The sequence below is a fragment of the Micropterus salmoides genome, unplaced genomic scaffold (genome assembly GCF_014851395.1).
Source record: "Micropterus salmoides isolate LMB-PRFRI ecotype aquatic unplaced genomic scaffold, ASM1485139v1 Ms_hic_scaffold_16, whole genome shotgun sequence".
In the NCBI taxonomy this organism is placed as follows: domain Eukaryota; kingdom Metazoa; phylum Chordata; class Actinopteri; order Centrarchiformes; family Centrarchidae; genus Micropterus; species Micropterus salmoides.
The window spans coordinates 7692465-7715897 of record NW_024040707.1 but is presented as its reverse complement, the minus strand read 5'-3'; the positions used below and the strand labels follow the sequence as shown (position 1 = coordinate 7715897).

The 23433-nt window shown below is 39.8% G+C and overlaps 1 protein-coding gene across 2 annotated transcripts; it reads left to right on the top strand.

Moving 5' to 3' along the window:
• Nucleotides 1–318: 318 nt before the first annotated feature.
• Nucleotides 319–18771, top strand: c1qtnf12 (C1q and TNF related 12). 2 transcript variants are annotated; one of them, XM_038723477.1, is made up of 8 exons: nucleotides 319–1483; nucleotides 10697–10801; nucleotides 10902–11013; nucleotides 11164–11348; nucleotides 13402–13510; nucleotides 14642–14735; nucleotides 16783–16861; nucleotides 16946–18771. In XM_038723477.1, the coding sequence occupies exons 1-8, from the start codon at nucleotides 1322–1324 to the stop codon at nucleotides 17042–17044; spliced, it is 945 nt and encodes a 314-aa protein (XP_038579405.1). In that variant the 5' UTR covers nucleotides 319–1321; the 3' UTR covers nucleotides 17045–18771. The 2 variants fall into 2 exon arrangements, with proteins under 2 accessions (XP_038579405.1, XP_038579404.1); XM_038723476.1 differs by having other exon boundaries at nucleotides 320–1501.
• Nucleotides 18772–23433: the final 4662 nt, after the last annotated feature.

The window sequence follows — 23433 nt, the reverse complement described above, 5'->3', positions numbered from 1 at the left end:
TAGAGTAGGCTAATACTGAGCCAAAATGACAGACACTCTCAGACAGATACACGACTTTATGAACATCACACACAGACACACACACACACACACACACACACACACACATGAAACACAAAACATATCTGCCAAAGAACCTCTTCAGCTTGAGCATTTCATCTATGAGATAAAACAGAGCTGAATAAGCTAGTAAGGCTGCCAATAGGGGCAAGCAAGAAGAAAACAGTGAGAGAGACAGGGAGTGGGAGTGGGACAGAAAATGAAGCGGGAGGGAGAAAGCGTGATGATAAAACTCCTCTGTGAGCCCTCCTGTAAGCTCAGTCAGAGTAAAGGAACAACCGAGAGCAGAGGGGCAGGGAGTGCAACAGAGCAGGCAAAAAAAGGACCTATACCACACAACTGCTCTCTGATGTGAAACTTGCACGTGGCTTTGGATGTGATGTTTTGTTGGGAGAGTTAGTAGGGAGCACCTGAGCTGTGTCAGACAAGCAGAAGAGCACACTGCTACCTGTGTTTTACGTTTTGTGATAGCGGTGAGGATCCAGTTTGTATTTTTAAGGAGAAAAGAAGAAGGGCTGGGCAAAGATCAAAACTGGACCTCATCCATCTCCTCTTGGGCTGCATCCCTGCGGGTGCGTTGTGTGCAGACAGACAGACAGACAGGCTGATTTGAACACTGAATTGCTTCATTTGATGAAAGCCCAACTTTTGTGGATCTTGCAGCTTTTCCAGCCACCACACAACTTCTCTGGAGCCTGGATCCACTGCTCAGTGTGAGAAACAGCAGGAGCGAGCAGGGGAAAAAGAGAATATAGCCATCCATCTCTAGCCTCCACAGCCCACCCTCAGCTTTGAACGCCCCTCCTCTCTGCCTCTTCTTTTGCCCCCTGTACTCCCCTCATCCCCTCTCTACACCTCACCCCCCAACAGAGCAGAAAGCGTGAAAAATCTCACTAATGGGTTTATTTGCTGTCAGATCTGCGCCGATCTGTCATTCCCTTGGACTATTCTGCTTGACACATTTCATAGTTGAGTAAGCCTCCTGGCTTTCTGGCTAGAGTTAACAGTGCCGCTGCAACGTTGTGCTGGCTAAGAGCTCATCAAGAGGAGAGCAGCGGCAGCAGCAGTCAGTCTGACAGTCTTTTGGACAGGGAGTCCCTGAAGCTGCATTCCTCTGGTCTCCTTCTCCCTGTTAGGACTTTGTGTCTGTGAGCCTTCTGGGCATCCTCAGCTTCTGTCTAATTACACTGCGGGTCTCCTCCGCAGAAGATTCAGGCTGTTTCTGCAGAGCTTCTGGTGCTGATTGAAAAATAGTGTGAAGATGTGGTGTGGGGCTGGGCCTCTGGCCGTGGTGGCTGCAGTGTTTTGGACGCAGTTTGTCCTTATGGATGGGGTAGATGCCAAGAAGGAGAGAAAGAGGCCAAAGGAGGCCATCCCACAACACACAGAGACCATCAATGCTACTATCTCCAACAGTGAAGAGGTCGGTGGAAGCATCAAGGTAGTGGCTAAAACTATTTTTAATATTTAAGTTTGTTGGACATTTTATATAGACAATCTATTATGAGCTATTTCCTTATGATGATATTATATAGAGAAAAATAGTAGTGCAGATTAAAATTTGAAGTCAACCTGCAGATATGTAAGATATGTGCGGATTTCTTGTCAGCACAGGCAATGTGCACGGCAAATAAAGTGTGGCAAAAGCAAACGCTAGGACACGACAGGTGTGCCCTTCTGGGTCAAGCTTCAGACATCGAGACGGATCAAAACGTGCAAAACCCTAAATGGATGACTTCCGGAGGTATGCCAGGAATGTGTACATCTTAAAGGCTGATCAATGCATAAATTAGTGCACGCTGCGGGTGTCTGCCACCAATTTTCCAGCCAATGTGAACAAATCAGGATGTTGTGAAGTTTCATGTATCAGGCAGAAGGAGATATGCTATTTATAAACACTCTGCAGCAGGAAATTAAGCTATAAACAATGAAACATTTAAAGTTTCCATTTGCTAGAGAGAGTTGTTACTATGACAACAAGTTTTTTTTTTTAAATCTACAACTTAAGACCAACATTGTTTTCATAAGAAACGTACAACTCCAGCAAAACTGCATTACAGTGGTACAATTCCATTTTCAGGGGCAGCGGTTGGCCCTTGACTCTGTTATTTATTGGTGTATTGCTGGTGTTGCATATTTGTGCAGGTTTCCAACAGGCTATTTGTTTTGCTTTCAGCCCACCCATTATGTTGGCATTCTCATATAACTCTCACTGCCCTATATACCAGCCTTCAGCTCTTACCAGCAGCCAGTCTCTGGAATCCTAACCGTAACCTTCACCCCCCTCCCCTCCTTGAAACCAAGCAGTGAGGTCTCCTTTGTATCTTTAAGGACACATTGTATGTGGTTGTGGCCTGCTGGTGTTTATTTGACTTGGTTTGCCCTTTAAAAGCAGAGGCTATGAAGGATGACCTTGTGTCAACCCTCGAGCCTGCTGAAGATTACACCCCACTGGGATTTCACTCCTCTGTCAAATCCCACAGGGAGCCGGGTGTCTTCACAAACACGGTTTCCCCTGAGGTCCCTTATAGGCCCACAGCCATGATGTAACTCCTGGGAAAGTTAGGTGCGCAGATATTTAAAGACCTATGGCGATGTTATTCCCAGCCCATTGATTCTGTCATTCACAGGCCTAGTCTGACTCCGCTGTGTCTGGGACATCCGATAGGGGCGGTGCGGCCCCGAAAACTGGGGCAGCATGCCGTGTAAGCCCCTCACAAAGCCCCATAGAAAGGGTCCTGAAAGAGAACACCTCGGTGAGGATTAGCCCCTTGTGCCTCCCTCTCTTACATTCTTTTCATCTCATCTCCCACAATCAGAGGTTAATGACATAATCACTCTTAAGACGCAGTGTTATGCCAGATAGTGTCTTTGCCAAACATTGTCACCTCTGATGAGAACCTGAGCTTTAAGCTTGACATCTGTGGAAGTGGATGCATTCAAGGTTGCATTTGTTGGTGCCACCTTATCCGGGTTTCTGTTTAAGAAAAAAAAAAGCATGCCACACACCATGAAAAGTAGTTGCTTTTCTTGGGTAGTTTGTAAGTTTATCCTATTACACATCTGTTAGGTCCCAGAGAAAACAACATGTCCATTGGAGCTGTCTTGGCAAGTAATTTGTGTTCTCAAACAAGCCAAACATTTACACTCTACATTTACATGTTTTTCCCTTGTGCCCAGTGGAAACAGTTCTTATGATGGCATTCACTTTCTATCTGACCAATCCCGTGTGTGGGCTGTTGGCAGCATGCAGTTGTACACTGCATTCCTCGGGAGATTTTCCATTTGAAAGTGATCACAATAGTGAGGTGTGGAGTTGTGCTGTGAGTGGAATTTTTTTAATGAGATGAGAACTGAAGTACATTTCAAACAACTGTGATCTCTGTGAACCATTACGCTGTACAATTTTAGAGCAAAATGTCAAAGGTACATGTATGTAAGCCTTATTGCTCTCCACTCTAAAGAAGAGAGGAATCTGTCATTGTTGAGAGCAGTGAGGGATCTATGATGGCCGTAATTGAGGGAGTCAAGTCAAACATCACGCCCGGCGTGTTGAGTAATGGCTGGGTTTAGCCCGAAGCGAGGGTTTTTGTTTCCTCTCTCTCATCCCCAGTGATGATTAATGTAGCAGTGTGTGGGACCTTTTGGATCAGCCTTCGCGTAAAAGAAAAGGCTGAGTCCCACAGGAAACAGCGCCACTGTGAGAGCACACACCTTTCATGCACTACTGTGTTAACTACCTATAGTCTGTGTTTCGTGAACTCTACCATAGAGGGACATAGAGGGACTGTTTTTAATGGATTTTGTTTAATTTATAATAGCTTCAGATTGATGCCAGATTTATAGAAATCCCTTAATCTTGCCTGATTCTTATCATGTGCTGGTCATGTTACCGAAACCTTGATTTACACTTTACAGTACATTGGTCAACTATGGCTTCAAGGAAAAACAACTACAGTGCTGATTAGTCAACATAAGATAGCCATTGTATTTCGTTATTGACAATAGAGAATGGCATTTCAGATTTATCTTGCAAATGAATGATGGTATTTCATGCATTGTATTGCATAAGAAAATCACAATCACACTGCATTAGAGAGTGTTGCTATTGGTAAATAATACTGTTAAACTTTCCTCTGTGGCAGTCAGATTAAAGGGATAGTTCAATAAACAATAATAATTACAATCAAAGGAGTAGTTGGACATTTTGGAAAATACACTTTTAACTTTCTTGCCGGGAGTTCATAACACTCTCTTATCTGGTAAATATGAATCTACAGTAAGGAGATGGTTAGCTTAGCTTAGCATAAAGACTGTAAACGGGAAACACCTAGCCTGGCACTGTCCAACTGTATAAGAAATAAAGAAAAATATTACGTGTTGGATGGATACTGTTACCTTCACATAGAGGTTAGCTGTTTCCAGTTATTATGCTAAGTTAAGCTAACCATCTGCTGCTAGCTTCATATTTATCGTACAGACACGAAAGGGATACCAATCTTCTCATCTAACTCTTGGCAAGAAAGCAAAGATGTATGTATTTCCCAAAATGTTGTTTTTTGGCACCTTAACAGTTTTCCAGTTTCAGTTAATACCCTCTACCCCTATCATATCCCATTGTCTTTCTCCAACTACTTAAGTAGTTGATAACCTTAAGTTGTAACCCAACACGAAAGGGTCAAATTAGTTGCATAATAAAAGTAAAGAAAGGGGAAAAAAGATCCATTTATAGTATGTACTTATGTAACATAATTCAGACCCACAAATGAATCATATAAAAGGAGGAGGATCTAATGACTTCTTACCTGAAACGTTCTGAAATGTCAAACCATGGGGCAAATCTGTGTGCCTGAGATGGAACTGGATCACTGGTGCTTTTCAACAGCTCATTTTACCTACCACAGGGAAAATGAGCACTCACTCCCATTTCAAAGCTATAATTCAAACACAAAACAGATGTGACACTGTGCTCTAGCTTATATTGCCTTTTATATCAAACGGAAGCCCAGATTGTCTCTAGTGTTTTCTTAAGCATAAACACAAATTTATTCACTTTCTCCCACACAGAATAAATGCATACACACCCTTGTTGGGACAACAGTGAAGTTAATATCAGACCACGTTCAGCTATCATTATATAATAACTATGTTTCATTTACACCTCCAAATGGTGTTCTTTCATCGTTTGTTGAACTAATAGCAGCATCCTCATAGTGTGATAGAGTAATTATGTTTAGCACATAGTGCTTGGCAATTGAGTAATAACACAGTGAGAAGAGAACATAGTCAACATTGCATGCCTAACTGTATTTAGCTCTTCGGCGATAAATCCTCAAGTCAATCTGTTTCTGTGAAGTGCAGCGGTGGGGAACACGGGGGTGGATGCATGACAAATGGGATGCACGCAGGTTACCAGGATCCCCCCATACCACAAAGCCTGGGGATCCCTGCCTCCCGGGGTGGGATCGGCCCAGCGTTGGGCCCGTCCACCCATGCATGGATGACTGCATAGGGAGCAGTACAGGGATGTAAAAACAAGGGATTATAGAAGACTCTCCATCATCCTGTCCAACCTTAAACCTGCCTGTGCAACATTTTTTATCAGCGGCAAAAAAATGTCTTGTCCTCTAGTGTGTATGAACAGGTAGAATAACAGATAACACATAAAAGAAAACAAGATAAGTTCAGCTGTACACATGGAAGAATTCAGGAGCTGGAGTGGAGTTTCAGTATCTGGTTGCAGCCTCAGAGACATGTTTTAACAGTTGTGTTTGTGTTTTTGGTGGCATGCAGCCCCAGGGAAATATTTTCCCGTTTTTATTGCTTCAAATAAATTCAACCTAATTTTCCCCAAACTATGTGACAAACACACTTAAACAGTACATGTACAAAAATTATTCATGCTTACTCAATCATTATTCTCTGGGTAATAAAATCTCATGAGACCTCTGTGAATGATAACAACGAGCACAACTGATTGAACAATTGATCCAAAAACTCCAAACTCACTGTGCTGGAGGTTAATAAAACAAACTCTATTCGCTTTTAGCACCATTCATATACTGTACAGTAAGTACAATTTCGAGGTATTTGTTTCCATTTTATGCTACTGTACACTTAAACTTCTTTACATTTCAGAGGCAAATTGAGTATGTTTTACTGAACTACATTTACTTGACAGGTTACTTTCCAGATTAAGATTTGTAATAAAAGATATATAATATGCTAATAAAATACAACACATTGTTAGAGATTAAACAAGTGCTTCCCAACATTTTCGGCAGGTGACCCCTTATAAAAAGCCTAGTTGGGGTCCCTTGTCATGTTTTCAGATGTCTACGCGCTTGCAGTTTCACCAAAGAGACATTTCTCCTCTAAACATCTCAGATGGTTTAATTTTAATAACCGTTCAAGGTCCAAAGCAGTAAAATTAACTTGCATTGCAAAACTTTGTTTTTTCTTTCCCCTGTGCCAATAATCATCTCACAACCCCTCAAAAGTCTGTAAAGGGGCCCTACCCCTAGGTTGGGAACAACTGGACTAAACTACCTAACAGTATAAAAAGAAGTTAGCTTGCCAGGACTTTCACCCAGGAGACCAAAAGTCTACATTCACCTCTTTTTTAACTTACGTGCGTAACTTAACTTATGTAACCAACATGGTTATTTTAACAGAAACCATGACCGTTTTATAAATCTAACCAAGTAGTTTTGGTGCCTAAACCTAACCAACCTGTAGCCGTTTCACAACGTTAACGAAGTGTTTATTATTGTTATCATAATGATGAAGGTCAGCTGACTGTGACGAAATGTTTCTCAGCTAGCTTTATTTTGAAAGTCTGACCAGATTTTGCATATTTGTTATTGCTAACTTGTCCACACAGAACTGCACGTGCAAAACCGACACTAGAAGGGTATCTACAGCATCATAGTTTAAAGCGTAGGGCCACTGACCAAGCGCCTACATTGGACGAGTTGGGAGTGAGAACGTGTTGGTTTACAAAAAGATGCATCAGTGTTAACAATGTCATATTTCACTCAGAGCAAGTTCTTACTTTTATTCCTTAAATACATTTTGCTGATACTTTGATAATACTTGTACTTGGAATCTTGACGTTGTCATTTTGGTAGTTTCACTTACTTGGATATGAGTAATTCTTTCAAACCCTTGACACAATGTGTCCCATTCTTTAGATCTGAGCCGATGTAAGGTGTCATGAGTTAGAGCCCCATCAATGAGGATAAACACTGTCTAGAAGATTTAAAGTTTCTCACATTTAGACAGAATACCTGAGACATTCTCTTGGTCTGTGCTGGAAAGGCGTGCGCTCACACCTGCTGACAGATGAGGCCACTTTGAGGTGCTCACACATCAGCAATGATCAAAGCCAGATACCCGGTGTTCTTCATCAACTCTCAGACTGATACCTGGATCTGCTCCCTCCCCACTTTGTTCACGAGCTGTACGTGCTGATACAGAGCTATGTGAGGGAATCCATGGTTTATTTTACGCCACAGTCAATAGCAGCGAGTGAGAGATTGAACGCCTCTGACAGGTTTTTCTGTGTCATCAAGCAATATGGTTTTCATGTCTGCATGTGCGGAGTCTTTGATGTTCTCAGTCAAAACAGAGACTCACCTGCATACAATGAATCAGGTTTTTTTGGGGGGCAAGTTGTTTGAGCCATCCCAGCTGTCATTCTATAGTGCATGTTGTGCTCTGACACTACAGATGCTTAAAATAAAAACACAATATGTGAGTTGAGCATTCCTTAAGCTGATGATTAAATTATTTATACTAAATTTGCTGTTATTTTTTTAGCTCAGAAATGAAGGTAATAATTACCTTGGTCATAGCCTTTCTTCCTTGAGCACAGAAAACCCTTGAGGGCAAGTTTTTAATAGCTTAATTACATTGGCGTGTGTTAAAGAGGATAACAAGCTCGGAGTATGGCTGATTTCCTGGCAATGATATGCTGTATTTTTTATTGTTATGTAGGGTATGCCTGAGATGTGTAATTATAAGTCACACGTGTGGGCCAACTTGCACTGTTTCATATCACTGGAAAAGAAAGACAATGATCTGTGACACAGATATAAACACAAGAACAAATGTTAAGCTTTGACGTTTTTTGGAATTCCAAACTTGCTCTCATAATCAAGTGGGTGTCTTTTAAATCGTATTGAGCTGTCTAAGACAGTCTGAGGTGATGATTCACAGTTTTACAATCAATCCCAGTGGAAATATACTCAAAGTGCCATAGGCAGGGAATACTAGTACAACCCCAGCACCATCGCAACCCCCGGTCGTCAACATGTTAATATTTGTTCAAGCTTACACAACTGGTATGTTAAAGTGATAGTTGCCTGTACGGTAAATATAAAGCTACAGCCAGAAGCCAGTTAGCTTAGCTTTGCATAAAGACTTAAAGTGCTGTTAGGCAGATTTTCTTATTTTTGGACAGGCTGCCTGTTTCCAGTCTTTATGCCAAGCTAAGCTTACTGGCTGCTACCCGTAGCTACTGTATATTGAACAGACCAATATGAGAGTGGTATCAATCTTCTCATCTAAGTCTTTGTAAGAAAGTGAATAAGTGGCTTTTAACACATTTAACAGCTAAAGAGCCAGATATTTCCATCAGGAGTTGGTGGAGACCAAAACCAGAGCTAAAAGAGAGTGAATGTAGGAATTATATTCATCACATGGCCAGAAACACGACTCCAAATGAATGATAATGTTACTCTGTAACTGCCGGATGTATAAATAAGCAACCTGTGAATCTTGTGTTCACACCTTTGTACAAAGTTGTTGCAGGTTTAAGTGTCTCACAAAAATCTCCAAACTCTTCCTATAAAGCTTACAAAACTGGTATGTTAATGAATGTGAAAAATTTACATGGCGAAGGAAAAAGCAGTTTATTAAACAGGCTCCCAGTCTTACAAACAGTATTGGGTCGTGTAAAAGTATTCTTGTCTTGACCAAATCAGTCTTGCTTTTATCTATTTCCAAGCCTCAAAATCACAACAAAAACACAGAACGATCCAACATGCAGCCGGCACAGTGCCTATTAAGTTGTTTATTTTGTCTGCTGTCAGAGAGAAGAGAAAGTCACAGAGAAAGAGAGAGAGACTGCTGCAACTCAAAAACTGTTTTTATTCCAGTATATTGAAAAGACAAACAAGGAGTTACTTTGTTGCGGTGGAACTAGAGGCAAGTATTTGACAGTGAAGAAAGGGCCATGTTGGTTTTGCAGATAAGTGATCCGTATCCCGCTGCCAAACCTAAACAAATTCCATTTCAGGCAGCTCACCTCCATGGCTCGTCTTTATCTCCTCTTCTATCTTAACTGAAGGCACTTGACATTTGGGGAAGGGTTAGGTTAAGATTCAAGCTCTCTGTAATTGGAATTCGCAAAGCCTCACATTATACAAAAATGAAAACACATCAGTAGAAGCACTGTGCATAAAAGTTTTGCTTCCAGAGGTCTTCTTGGATTTGTTTTTGAGTGTTGAGTGTTTTTCTTATCTCCCTAACAAATCCCAGTCTTCTATACAGTCATTTATAATAAATTAGTAATTTTAGATAAGAAGATTGCGCATTAGAAAACAGACCAACAATCTTAAATCATAACTCGCCCTGGTGTACATACTGTATATACATTTGTTGCCTTGTTTATTAAATTTTCCATCATTACATTACTCATGCGAGCAGTATTAATAAAAGAAAATACTACTATGTCTTTTGGTGAGGGAGAAAGTGTTGACCATTTTGACATGTTGTTATAAACTACAGTAATTGAGGTCTGCAATCCACAGAATCTACATCACACGTACACGGGCAGACTCATTTTTCACCAGATTGCTCATGGAAATTTTCATGTGCTGAAAAAAAAATCACTTGACAAGGTTTGTTTACATTCATCCAAGGCTATTGGGCAAATAAGAACTGACGTGGCACCTGAGTGAATTCTATGGAATGAAAAAATAAGCATAAGGTGAACCTTTCGGGGGAGAATAGTGACTAAACATTGATGGTAAATTGAAAGGCCCTTCGAGGAATTGCAGTCGACTGGGCAGGAGACACAGAAAGAAAGAGGTTTCCCTGTGTGACCTTCCTTGGTGTCTGGCACCGTTTAATTGTATCTTAGGGCATAATTTTCCAGTTATGGTTTAAAGGAAGAAATAATGACTCACTGGATTTAGCTTCCTTTGCATTATGCCTCATTTGGGCAAAATTATTTAGAAATAAAATATATGACTAATCTGGTAAATAGCACTTTTTAAAAAGGCTATGATTACTGAATGAGAAACACAGTGTGGGGTTAAAGAAAATGTCTGTGAAAATCTTTCCTTGTTATTGTTCAATCTTGTTTTCCTATGGCAGGACATGTATATACAGTTCTTTTAATCCTGTCTTATTTATTCTATTATGCAATTTGTAAAGCACTTCGAACTGTATCTAAAATGTGCTATTTAAACAAATTATCTAACAGCTTGCCATCACTTCACCAAATCATTATTGATTACACTGTCATTTTCCTTGATATCTTCGATTTTATTGTATTGGTTAATACTCATGTTGGCCAATAATTCATGTGGGAAAAATCCTTTTTCCTGTGTCTTCATTTCTGCTGCAGATTTCTGACAACCAGAGAGTAGATCCATTGGGATCATGGATGGACTTTGTCAAAAGACCTGTTGGCAACTTCCCTGGAAAATGTCGCAAACGCAAACGACCCCTGGTAAACCCAGTTAATGGACTGTGTGTCTTACAGTTTAAAAAAAAAGTAGTATTTTCTTATTTACTACAGTAACTGGTTTTGTACATCTCTCCTCCACTAGCCAGGCCCACCTGGTCCTCCAGGTCCTCCTGGCCCACAGGGACCGCCTGGCTCTCCTGGGGCTGAAGTGACCCAGGAAGTTCTTCTCCAGGAATTTAAAGAGATGATTAAAGGTAGAAAACATCTTGATTTTCCAGCCTAGACACAATTCAGCTCCTCTTCAGGCTGCAAATTTCATGTTTTTTTGCGGAGACAACCTACAATTAAACATTTGGGTATGCATGTCCTTTTTTTTTGTAATGACCTGGGTGTGTTTCTGTCAGAGGCTACAGAGAGGAGAGCAGCAGCACTGGACAGACAAACCAGCCCCAGCCAGCTACCTACAGCTCTCCTCACCCTGGAGGGGATGACCTCCTACCGGCGAATAGAAGAGGCTTTCCACTGCAAGCTCAAGGGACCTGTGGTGGTCGACAAGAAGACTCTGGTGGAGCTCCAGAACTTTCAGACAGTATGTTTGTTTGAAACCAAGTAAATGTTTATGAACTGGATCAGCTTCGCTCCCTGTGCATGGCTGAAAAAGAAAAGTTTTGGCTAATCTTCCTTTGCATGGTTAGGCGCTTTGTTTCTGACCCATTTGCTTCTCTGTCTGAACTGTGTTTGAAAGAGCGAGTGTTTGGCAATCATCGCTTAGTTTGCATGTGGGGGAATTATGAGGGGATCATCCCCACATTGGTAACTGGCACTGGCAAGTCATGTACTGCCACTCTGAGACTCAGACTGGCTCTTTGGTTAAAAATATCAACTTTTTCAATTCTACACATCATTCTCTGGGCGGCATACAAAAGGCACTCTGTCTCTGACTTGGAATAAAGTGTGGAGAGGACAGAAATAGACACTGTTTGAAACAGCATGCTGTAGTGGAAGAACTATGTGGGATGGGCTGACAAGGCTGAAGGAGGGAGGATTAAGCTTTGCCGAACTATTGCTAAAACAGCGCTATGTTAAAATTGCGTTACAAGATATTTTACATGTTTTTGCAGAGTCAGAAGTAAAGAGAAAGACAATGAAGGATGACACAGGGATTGAAATGGGATCAGAATCCATGTTTAAGGGGCCTTAAAGCCTGGTCACACCAGAAAGTGGAACACTGAAATTTACCTGCACATATTAACGAAATATGTGGTTCTATAAGCATGGTGACATAGTGACAACTCTCAGGACTAGTAACTTTTGCTGGCAAACTAACTAATTAGCTAACTAACATGCTAGCCAGCCCGGGCTGCGCTAGTCAGCCACATTACTTCTTCTTTCCATTCGCTCTGTACTCTGCCGTTTACTCCTATTTTGTTCTCAGTATTGTGCATCATTTCATTCAATACAGAGTTACTGAAGAGGAAAAGAAGCTCTCCAAGCTAACAAAGCTAGCTAATTGTCTGTTCTATCTTGATTGCTAATCGGACTGCAAGTTCAGACATATTTTTACCAAAAGTGTTTGAAAACCAGTCCTTTATTGTGGAGAACTTTATACTCCAACAGAGCAGGGTTATATTAAAGTGGATAGTGCGGCACAGCTATAACTCTCCAGCTCTCCATTCCCTCAGCAGCTTGCTATTGATCAACGTAACAAATTTGGGGGCCTACGTTTAAAACGCAGACCTTTTGCTATGTTTGTACCTGCTGTCCGGACTGAAATGGCAAATTTGAAGACCTACAAGGGAGAAGTCTGAAAACACTGCCAACCCCATTTTTGTTTTAAAACTTTAGGATAGGTCTATTAGAGCAGACAGGTGAACTTTGACAGGTGAACTTCAAAAACGATGATGCTGACACTCACATTTGGCTTCCTGATGTGTCATGCAAAGCAAAAACACAATCCTACTGACAGTGTTTTTGTTTTGGTATTTTTATTAAAATATTGTGTACTGTGCAATTAACATTTATACACTTACTGTACTGCACATGTCGCCGTATATGCTTTGCAATGACTCCCAGTCTGTTTTCTGTCGCCGCAGTCGTTTTGTACTCCCGTTTTACGTTCAGTAGGCTAACAGTTCTTGTTACCTTGTTATCGGTCTTTGCAAAGAAATCTCTCTTTCGCCGATTCTTCTGCTACTGCGGTGTAGACAATCTGCTTCCTTTTTACACCAGCATGTGCATGCCCAGTGTACATGAATGGTTACTAGATGTGCATTTTCAGTCTTTTTTATATAGACGGAGATCTGTTCTGATACACAGCTAAAACACTGGTGTGGACAGAGATCGTTTTTGTTTTAAAATTCCGTTTTAAAACAAAAACGTAGTAGTGTGGATGTAGCCTAAGTCAGCGTTTTAAATGGTGTGACCAGACCTTTAGAAGTGCCCTTGAGCCATACTCAGACGCTGCTGTGCATCGGGGCCTTTGTTTTGAGCTTGTGGTGTACAATATATGTGCATTTCTTCTCAACACATCATCGCAGCATTATTGTTCGGACACCGCAAGCTCCTAGTGGTGGAGTACAATGGGGGACCATGGCATTGCTCTAAAATTTAAACATATTATTTACCTTTTTCTGTGCTTTCAGCCACCAGCTAAAGGAGCCTTCCTCAGAGGATCGGGAATGGATCAGTCTACTGGAAGATTCACAGCTCCCATCAGTGGGATCTACCAGTTCTCTGCTAATGTCCACATTGGTAAATCACAGTAACTGTCTTATATGGGGTACAAATTCCAAGGCCTAAAAAGTCTAAAAAAGTCACGGAAAAGTTCTGGGCTGCACCCCCCTTATTCACTGTTGCTACACCTGTGAAGCATTCTGTTCTCACACTATGTACATGAAGTTTACAATAAGTTGTCACTTGAAATTCTGATGAGTGAAAGATTAGTCAGCTTTGGGTCTTTAACTTTTAACAGAGGCAGACAAAAGCAGGCATCTCATTTTTAGCCGACGATTATCAGCTGTAGCTAATTAAGCCAACTTTAGCTCCATGAGTTAGTTCAAAACGCTGTGTCCGGCTTACTTTCTAATGTTTCTAGCTGACATGTATTAAAATGACAGTCCTATAAAAAGGGTCTTAAATATGCAGTTGATGGCTACACACATGCTTTTGTGATAAAAGACTGTGGCTAAAGCTACATGTCCCAGGTCAGCAAAAAGTCAGCATCTCACCAAGTGATCATTAGATAAGATAGATAAGACAAGATATGGAAATAATAGCATGGTTCTTGTATTGCAGTGTAGAACTAGCAATCCTTGTATTAAAAGTAGGATAAGGAAAAATGTGATATTATACTGTTATTTGGTTGTTATGTAACCCTGTTTGATGTTCATATATCAAACAGTATGTTTTCACTTTTATTCTAACAAGAGCATTTAGGATGAAGACTAACTCATGTGTTTTGCATATTTAACACTATCTCGGGTAACTTTGTCTGGGGTTGCTGGAGTGTAAACTTCCCCAAATCCAATAAAGAGCAGTACAGCACCACTAACAATAGCCTAAACTCTGATAGCATTCGGGGGTTTCACACATTGGGGAAATGCTACACAGTTGATGTGCAAATTTGTGAGTGCAGTACTACCAGGTAGGGTTATAACTGTAGGAAGCAAGCTAGTTTGCTGGACATGCAATTGCAGCTTATGTCAGAGTAGATGAACATACAGTGTAATCCATTCCTTACACTAGACAGGCCTGCTGTGTGTTGTTAAAGTTGGTAAACTGGGATTGGGCAGTCACTGTTCAGGGGAGGGGTTCTAGCGGGTGGTCATTTCAAGAGGAATATATTTTCTGTGAGCATATATATGTGATTGTGACTCCTTACAGACCACAATGAGGTGAAGAGGAGCAAGAGTCAGCTCAAGGCCAGGGATAACGTTCGGGTGCTGATCTGCATCGAATCACTCTGCCACAGATATACGTAGGTATTCTGTAGCATTTTACTGTTTACATGCTCATATCCTGGTTTTGGGTCTTATCCTGGTTTTGATCTTATTCGGGATGGAATACAAGAAACCTGGATAATTCACACCCCTGTATACATGCTTCTAACAGTATCCAAGTTTCAGTCTGTATGCATTTTTGTCTTGACTCCTCAACATCTCAGCCAGTATGTTCTATACCAACAGAGAGTGTTCAGAAACCTGAAGAAGGTTACATGCCACAGTATCTTGCTTTCTATTAGAGTACTCCAGGTAGCATATCCAGGTTTCTCAAAACAAGGAAAAAGTATTATCCAGGTGTCTGAAACCAGGATGTGACTTTTACATGTGCAGCATATAACTGGGATACTCCAAAAACCTGATCATAAATACCACTATTTATGTAAATGCACTGATTCTAAAATCTGCTGGAGAATTCATACCCTGAATCCAAATCACATAAATCTTACACTTTTTGATACTTTGATAGATTGCATCCATATGGTTTTCATTTGTTATGGCTATAACATGCTGTTATGCAGTTACACCACCAGTAATTGTTGATAAAATTGATCTTGGGAAGTAATTAATCTGACCGCAACAACCACATTCTTGACATATGTCTTTTGACAAATTGTTTACTTCCCCATGTAACAGTGATATTTTATTGTTGTTTAATGCTGCCTTAAGCTTCACCAGAATTTATGAGCCGTTAAAGGTGTTGTCTGTTACACTTTGTGTGGAACCAGTGTGGCATTTCCTGTATAAAAGCAGAGCAGGTCTTTTAAAGGAAATGTCCTCTCACTTAGAGCCCTCATTCCTAGGCCTAACTAATCTTTATAGACTCACCTTTGACACTTTAGGCAGCCTGTTATATTCAGCAGCAAAGCAGTGAAATGCCCTTGTTTGGGATGTGGGAGACAGATAATGAAGTATCTGATACAACGGGTCTACATGGCAAAGATTTACAAATCCAGTTGGGAAAGATTCTGGGTTCTTTCCAATATTTCAAAATTTCTATTTACATAAACTCAGTGAAAAACTGCTAAAATAAATTGCTCCCTAAAGTCTCTCCCGGACTTTTGCAGAGCTGCACAGCCTCCCTTCTAACTTGGTACAACGAGGGGAACGTATAAATAATATTATTATGATGGGTTACCTAACCCAAAAGAGTCCTTGGCTCTTGCTGTTCGAGCCAAAGCCCCAGTGAGTCTTGCCCTCCCACACATGAAAATGCAGAGAATGTGAAATGAGGCTCATTGTGATGGCAGTTGGAGTGAAGACAAATATGATTGATTTGCCATAAAAATGTAGCATTTTCCACTTAACAGGAGCCAGAGCTCTCACTGCGTGGTTAAAATGATATTAAAACCATCTATACAGACTCTTGAGAGCACTGAGTTGTTAAAGGCATTCAAGACATTTTGGGAAATAAGGAAATGTCCAGCACATGGTTAGCTTAGCTTAGTATAAAAACTGGAAACAGTGCGAAGCAGCTAGCCCGGCTCTGTCCAAAGGTAACAAAATCTGCCTACCAGCATCTATGAAGCTCACTAATTAGCACATTGTATATGTCCTTAGAGAAAAATATGTGTAAAAAGTGTAAAAAAGACACTTCACCTTTTACAGGTGTTGATGTGCCAAACTGTTGAGAGCTGAAGTGTAACCAGAACTCCCGGGTTCTGTTCCAAAAGTAAGAATATTTAATTTAAAATCCCAGTGACATTTGTAATAATGCAAATATGTAAAAAACTGTACTATTATGCAGATTTTGTTAACTGTAGACAGAGACAGGCTAATTGTTTCCCCAAGTCTCCTTTCTTTGTGCTAAGCTAATTTAGCTGGCTGCTGGTGATAGCTTCACATTTGTGCAGACATGAAGGTGGTATCAATCTTTTCATCAAACTTTAGGTAAGAAAGAAGAATCTATCTCTAAAATTAGGCATTTTGGTTTACTTTAATAGGTTCTTGAAGAATATAAATTTGACAAATATTGTTGAAAACACAAAATTTAATCAGATGTTTCCTTTTTTAATATGATTGTAGCTCAATGGAGATGATTGTTGGATTAGAAAGTAACAGCAAGATATTCACTGTCAGCGTGCAGGGGCTGCTGGAGCTACAGGTGAGCAGAACACTTAAGAGACACAAACAAAAATAAATGTTAGTGCAATCTGTCTGCATCACTATTGTATATTTTCTTCTGCAGGCCGGGCAGTACACCTCCATATTTGTGGATAATGCAGCAGGCGCTTCCATTACAATACAGAATGGATCAGATTTTATGGGCATGCTGCTTGGTGTATAGCCTCATACATGATATGGGCATTATCCAAGCCATCCACTGCTGCCGTTTTCTTTTTGTGTTTGTTACAATGGACTGCTTATGAGCACCACCGCACAGTACCAAACCACAGGGGAGGTTTGAAGGAAGGAAGTGAAGCTGACACTGACTTGACTGCTTGTCAGATGGTGAAAGGACAGTGTGAAGAACTTAAGGACTGAGTTCGTTTTTCACAGTGCACTGCGACTCCTCTGAGGAACTTGGGTGTCTGTTGCTTCACCAATAAAATAGGCCTGAAAATAAAACAGTGTAAAATATGTCTGTTTCAGTATGTTTTTCATGGTTGCTGAAGACCTTTGGGGGTAAACCAAATATCAATGTTTGTCATGTTTTCTGGATAGATGTGGGAACATGAAAAAGTAAAATGTTTTGTTTAATGTGACATGTTTATAGTTTTGTCTACATGATCTATGATGTACACACTCATGAACTATAGTTATTTTTTATCATGGATTAAATCTCACATTTATATATGTTATATGGTACATAGACTGTGAGTACACTGGACAATGGAAACACGTGCAAAAGTCATCATACAGCCTCTCAAGATCATGGAAATGTGATCTCCCACACATGAAATTACATGTTTTATAATATTTTAAAAAATTTTTTTATAAAACTATTACTGTATGATTGAGCCATGCTAGCGGCATGGCTCTGTTAGGCAATGTCAGTCATTCAGTCCACCACTTTGGTTCAGAGCGAAATATCTCAAAAACCATTTGATTGCCATGACATTTTGCAGAGTCATTTATGGTCACAAGAGAATGAATCCTACTGACTTTAGTGATCCACTCACTTTTCATCTAGCCTTACCATGAGGCTTAAGTGAAAGTTTTGTAATTTTGAAATAAATATAGCAAAAACTATTGGATCTTTTGCCATGAAATTTGGTATACACGGTCATGTTCCCCACAGGAAGAAATAAACCAATTAGCATGCTAACATCTGTTACAATGTTAGCAACACCCTAAATTAAGAAACATGGTAACCATTATACCTGCTAAATATGTTGGCATTGTCATTGTGAGCATGTTGGTATGCTGAAAACCATAGTATAGCTGTAGACTCTTGTGGCGTATTCACAGTAAAACGGAAAAACAAGGGTATTGTGCTGCACAATCGTCGGCTCAGTATTTACCACTCTGGGACTACCAGCGGAGCTCTGCAAAATGGCACCACCGTAGCTACAATGCTATTAGTGCTAGTACACTGCTACATTTCAGAAACTCAAACAGTATTTTTGTAACAAACAGCCAAGTGAATATCTGTTTGTCTGTTTTTAGGTAATTGTTATTGTACAGTTCTGGAAATTAAGAGACACAAGTATTTTGTTTTGTGTCAGACATCGGGATACATCCTTTGTAAGAGAGATGTAAGAGGATGATTTTTGATTAGCCTTAAGCCTATTTTTTGTTATCATTTATCATCTGTTATTTCCACTGTATTTTATAATTTTTTTGACATACTGATGTTTGTAATTTATCATAACTGATACACCAGTAACAATGGAAAGCAATGAAATTTGATGTGGTATTTATGTTTGAGGAAATGTATGAATTGCAAGTTGATTTAAACTCTTGTGGACTGTTGAAACCACAGATTTTTGCAAGAATATAATTATATCATTTTACCATATTTTATTACCCACACTATGCTGTAATTTGAAATTAAACTTTTTAAAAAATGTTTCCACTTGGTCTCTGCACATAACAATGATTGTAATAATGATGCTCATTAATTTAAACACCTTATGATCACTAGCCCGGGGGAGGGGAATTACATATATCAAAATTTCACTGAACTGCTATCAGCATTTCTTCTTCTTTCTATTGCAGTATCTTGGATTTTTTTTAAAGAAAACATCCTCTGGAGTTCATCAAAACCTAACATTTTTCTGCGGTATCATATGAATTGTAAACACCCAAATTACCCCAAATACCTTTTCAAACACTGGCAGACTGCCATATAAATTCATAACTGCAGTTATGTACCAGTAAAATATTACTAAAACATCTTGGTGTTTGAAATGAGACACTCTGCATGTCATTCAGGATCATGAGTCCAGGGAACTAAATCAAATGGCTAATTAAATTTTAATATCAGTTTTAATTAAAACTGAATAGCTGTTGTCCATCACCACACACTGCAGTCCATGAAATTAGACATTATTGCCGCTCTAATTATTATAAAATCTTTAATATCACTATATTGTTTCTTGGGTGGTCTCACAAAGCACTAATATGAAGGAATTTATTGCACAAATTGTTGTCCAGCCAGTACAATTAGCTTGTTAACATCATTGCATGAATGCCTTATAATAGAGGCTTCTCAAGGAAGCATTTCTGAGATGCCAAGTGTCACATACTGTACCCAAGGACCAACCACAAGAACGTTGCACCCACGTGCTATTTCAGCCACCTACTGTAACACACACTTCAGACAGGAATGGGCTGCTTGTTGAAAAGCACACCCAAATTTTGGAAAACAAACATTACTTTTTTATTTTTAAATGAACTGGCTAACATTTTAGGTACTGCTTAATATGTCTTCTGATTTCCCCACAGATTAATTTTCACATAAACTACCAGTCAAGAAAAATGTTTTGAAAATGACAAATGAAAATAAAGACGTTGAAAATAGCTCAGCCATAATATATAGTGTATGTTAGGTGACTGGGACTGCAAAAGCATGTTCATGTTCGTTCTTTTCATGAGCTGAAGTCTTTCAACATGCTTAACAGTGTGGGGATGACAGACGATATACGTTTACATAATATTTGCCTTTTCATTGCTCAAGAAGCAAGTAAATAGCACACACTTGTGAGTTTTGATTGTCTTATGTATTTTTCTTCTCCAAAATGTGTTTAATGACAGCTATGTGAGCATGCCGTAACGCATTCGCTGCCCTGCAGTGGAACATGGAGCCTGCCAAAGTGGTTGCGAAACCACCCTGCGCCACGACTCTGACAGGAATTTCCCATCGCCCCATTATCAGCATCAGACAAGCTGAGTGATTGCAATTACATCTGCCCAAATGCTAAGAGCAACTGCCTTTTCTCTTTTCCTTCATAGAAGTGAGGTATTATGAATGGCCCCATTGTGAATCTGTGAGGTTTCTGTCTGCCCTATAAACCAACATAGTTGGGCTGTGTAGCTTTAATGAGACCTTAATTATGAGATTCCTCTACCTTAGTGACTGACTCATTGGGTGACGGCTTTAAGCAAATCCCCCTGTGTACAGGCGTCCCTGAGACAAAGGGAGACTAGAACTATGTGACCATATAGTGACAACAACACACATTTTAATACCTTATACTTTGTCTACAAACTCACATCTCATATAAAGCAGGGAAGTTGATCCAAATCACTTCGAGTCAAGCATGTTTATGAGCGGTGACCATAGTTGGAGCCCAAATATGAAGACGATGTGACATTTTGGCGAGGAGCCAGCCACCGGCCTGGACCCCATGCATTCTGTCTTTCTTCTCTGTTTGTCAGCACTTCCAAACATGGCTACCTGCAGAGAGGAACAGACAGTCAGACTCTCTCTTAGGGATGCCAGGCTCCTGTATATTATGTTTTTAGCATGCCATGGATTTTTTCACAGCAGCCTAAGTTACTCCAAACAGAGCTGAGCAGTCCAAGTCCTGCTGATACCCAAGGCTGCCCTAAACAAACCAGTTGCTATGATACCGTCCCCTCTGTTCTCCAAGTAGAGAAGAAGATGAAAAACAAATGTAATGCATTGGAGCTCATTACTAGCTGATGTTCACGTTAATATTACATGTATTAGCTGTCCCAGTACCACTTTCTAATAAGGCACATTTTATAAAGGGTTTATAAACTGTAATTAATGGCCTTGTTCATGTTAAATGAATCATTTACTGGTGTTTTTATAGATACATTATAAGCAAAATCCTCCTCCAGCATGACACTTGCTTTGTCTTTTAGGCTAGCAGCTATATCAATATTTCTACTTTTAATGTTACCTTAACTCTTAGTTCACACCATAGACAGTTTAAAACATGGACTTATTGTCAGTGATGTTACCCATAGGTTTCTGAAGTGCTGTTGTGAAGCTCAGTCTTGGCAGTGCCTTACCAATGTCCTTGGCCTGACTCCGGCTTATTCAAGAGTTGGAGCTGAGTTCGGCCAAATGAAACCTGGTTTCTTAACCACCTAGCAGCTAGCCACCATGTCCTTTACTATGCATAACTTTAAGATTTTTATTTCATTGATATTTAATATAATAACAGGTGAGTTGTTTGTGTGGTAGCCTTACCTATTCAAAATAATAGCTGCATAATGACAAGACATCAAACTACTGTCATATTCTGTAATTATAAACTTCCACTTCATAAAATCATTCTATTATTTTGACTTAATCTCAGATGTTTAGCGATGTTTGCAGTGTTGCCAAAGTATTTCACTGTCTTTGCACACACATCACACACAGCAACATTATTACCTTCACAGCTAAAATACAGCCAGTTGTGACTGTTTTTACAGTCAGCCATAGTCAGTATTCAATCGCAGGAAATGTAAAAGGCTTCAGCGGCTCACTTCAAAGAAGCTCCATCACAGAGCCGTGACGCAAGCATGACTTTGACAGGCGGAAGGAAAAGTAGTTCCTATCAACCCAGTAGCCTATTATTAGACCATCCTGGTGACAATAAGATACTTATGATAAAACACTCACTCACTCCAAATTATTGACTTTAGATATCGATCCTTATATATGAGTATTCATCCTAGAGCAGGAAATGTTGGTATCAGAAATATCGATACTTTAGGATCAATCTGCACATCACTAGCTTCAACCCATTTTAAGACTTTCCCTCCATTTGTGCAAAATGCACCTTGTAGCTCCACTTGCACTTTCATCAGGAACACAGAACACCTTAGAAAATAGGTTTGAAATTTAAAGGCTACTTAGCCATTTAAATGTGTAATTTCACTAGCAAGGACCTTGCTAGTTTCTTGCCAGAGGTTGGTCCTGCTCCCAAACCTCAGCTCCAATTAAAGGTACCCAAATCAAATCACAGGAATCCTGCTAGTCAGAAATTGAACTATTAAGATGTTGGAGCATTAAAACAGATGTTTCAATTACAAGACACAGGTGGGGAAAAGTTGGCAAAATTGCTTTAGCTAAAGTCTTATCCAGCTAGCCTTAACTAACCAGAGTGCCCTTACTGTAACTTGGTTTTTGCTCTGTTTTGCTGTTCCTGCAAAAAAAACAACAACATGTGATTCTGGTCCTGAATCAGTTTTGACCAAATATGCAGTCACTGTATTTTGGCTTTGTTTGGCAGAACAGAATCTATCTGCGAATAGGAGTAATATTCAGGTACAGCTATAAGTAACGTTATTACAGTAACGTTACTGTAATAATATTACTTTTCTCAGTAACTAGTAGTGTAACTAATTACTTTTCTAAAATAGTAATATTATTACTAAGGAAAGTAACTTACTGGACGCACCATCCTTGATATGAATTCATGAATTCATGCAGCTCAGCGGTACCAGACTTTTGTTGTTCATGTCCGCTGATAGCCAGAACTAAAGGAAGAATGGAGAACGAGAGGCGTTCTTTCCACGGCTGTAAGTAGCTACTGCCATTACCGTGTCACAGATGCAAAGAACATTGTCCTCTAGTGTAAGCTTTCAACCGCGAACATTTCTACATCTGATTTATTGAAGCATCTGCAGAAGCAGCACAGCAACGTGAAACTTACAGAAAGAAACTCAGCAGTTACTGTCACTGATGCTTGGACTCCTCAGGAGAGAGTGGTGTTAATGTAACGTTTTGTAACTACTGAATACTGCTCTTATAAATAGGCTACATGTGCAGAAAAACCGCTGTTTAAAAAGTCGGGATTTACTTGCCGGTGGTGTTAAGAAACAGGCCTAGACTACATACTTTGTAAAAAACACACTCCTTGCTGCTGGTGAATATGATATTAGTTAAAAAGTCAGGAGAGACACTTTGTTTGGGGGGGAATGGGGATGGCAATAAAAGTAATGTTTCCCATAATTAGTAATTAATTATCAATGCTCACTGCCACAAATTGATTTTCAATTTTTTTTTACTAGGTGTAGGCTATTTAAAATCATCTTTGATTGTATTTATTCCTGCAGCACCTCATCTCACTCCCTCTCTCTCTCTCTCTCTCTCTCTTGAACACCGCTGCACAAACCTATCCAAAGTTAGGTGCCTTCATTCTGTGGGAAACAGTGGAAAGTTATATAGTAAGGTAACGAGTAACGTAACTAGTTACTTTTATCACCCAGTAATAACTAAAGTAATAGTATTACTTTTTTAAGGAGTAATAAGTAACTAGTAATATATTA

What these genes read in the sequence shown, in the direction of transcription:
- c1qtnf12 (XM_038723476.1), top strand. Translation starts at nt 1,322, where the DNA reads ATGTGGTGTGGGGCTGGGCCTCTGGCCGTGGTGGCTGCAGTGTTTTGG. An exon ending in ATTTAAAGAGATGATTAAAG is followed by an intron (nt 11,014 to 11,163) that starts GTAGAAAACATC and finishes TGTTTCTGTCAG; the next exon opens with AGGCTACAGAGAGGAGAGCA. An exon ending in TCACTCTGCCACAGATATAC is followed by an intron (nt 14,736 to 16,782) that starts GTAGGTATTCTG and finishes ATATGATTGTAG; the next exon opens with CTCAATGGAGATGATTGTTG.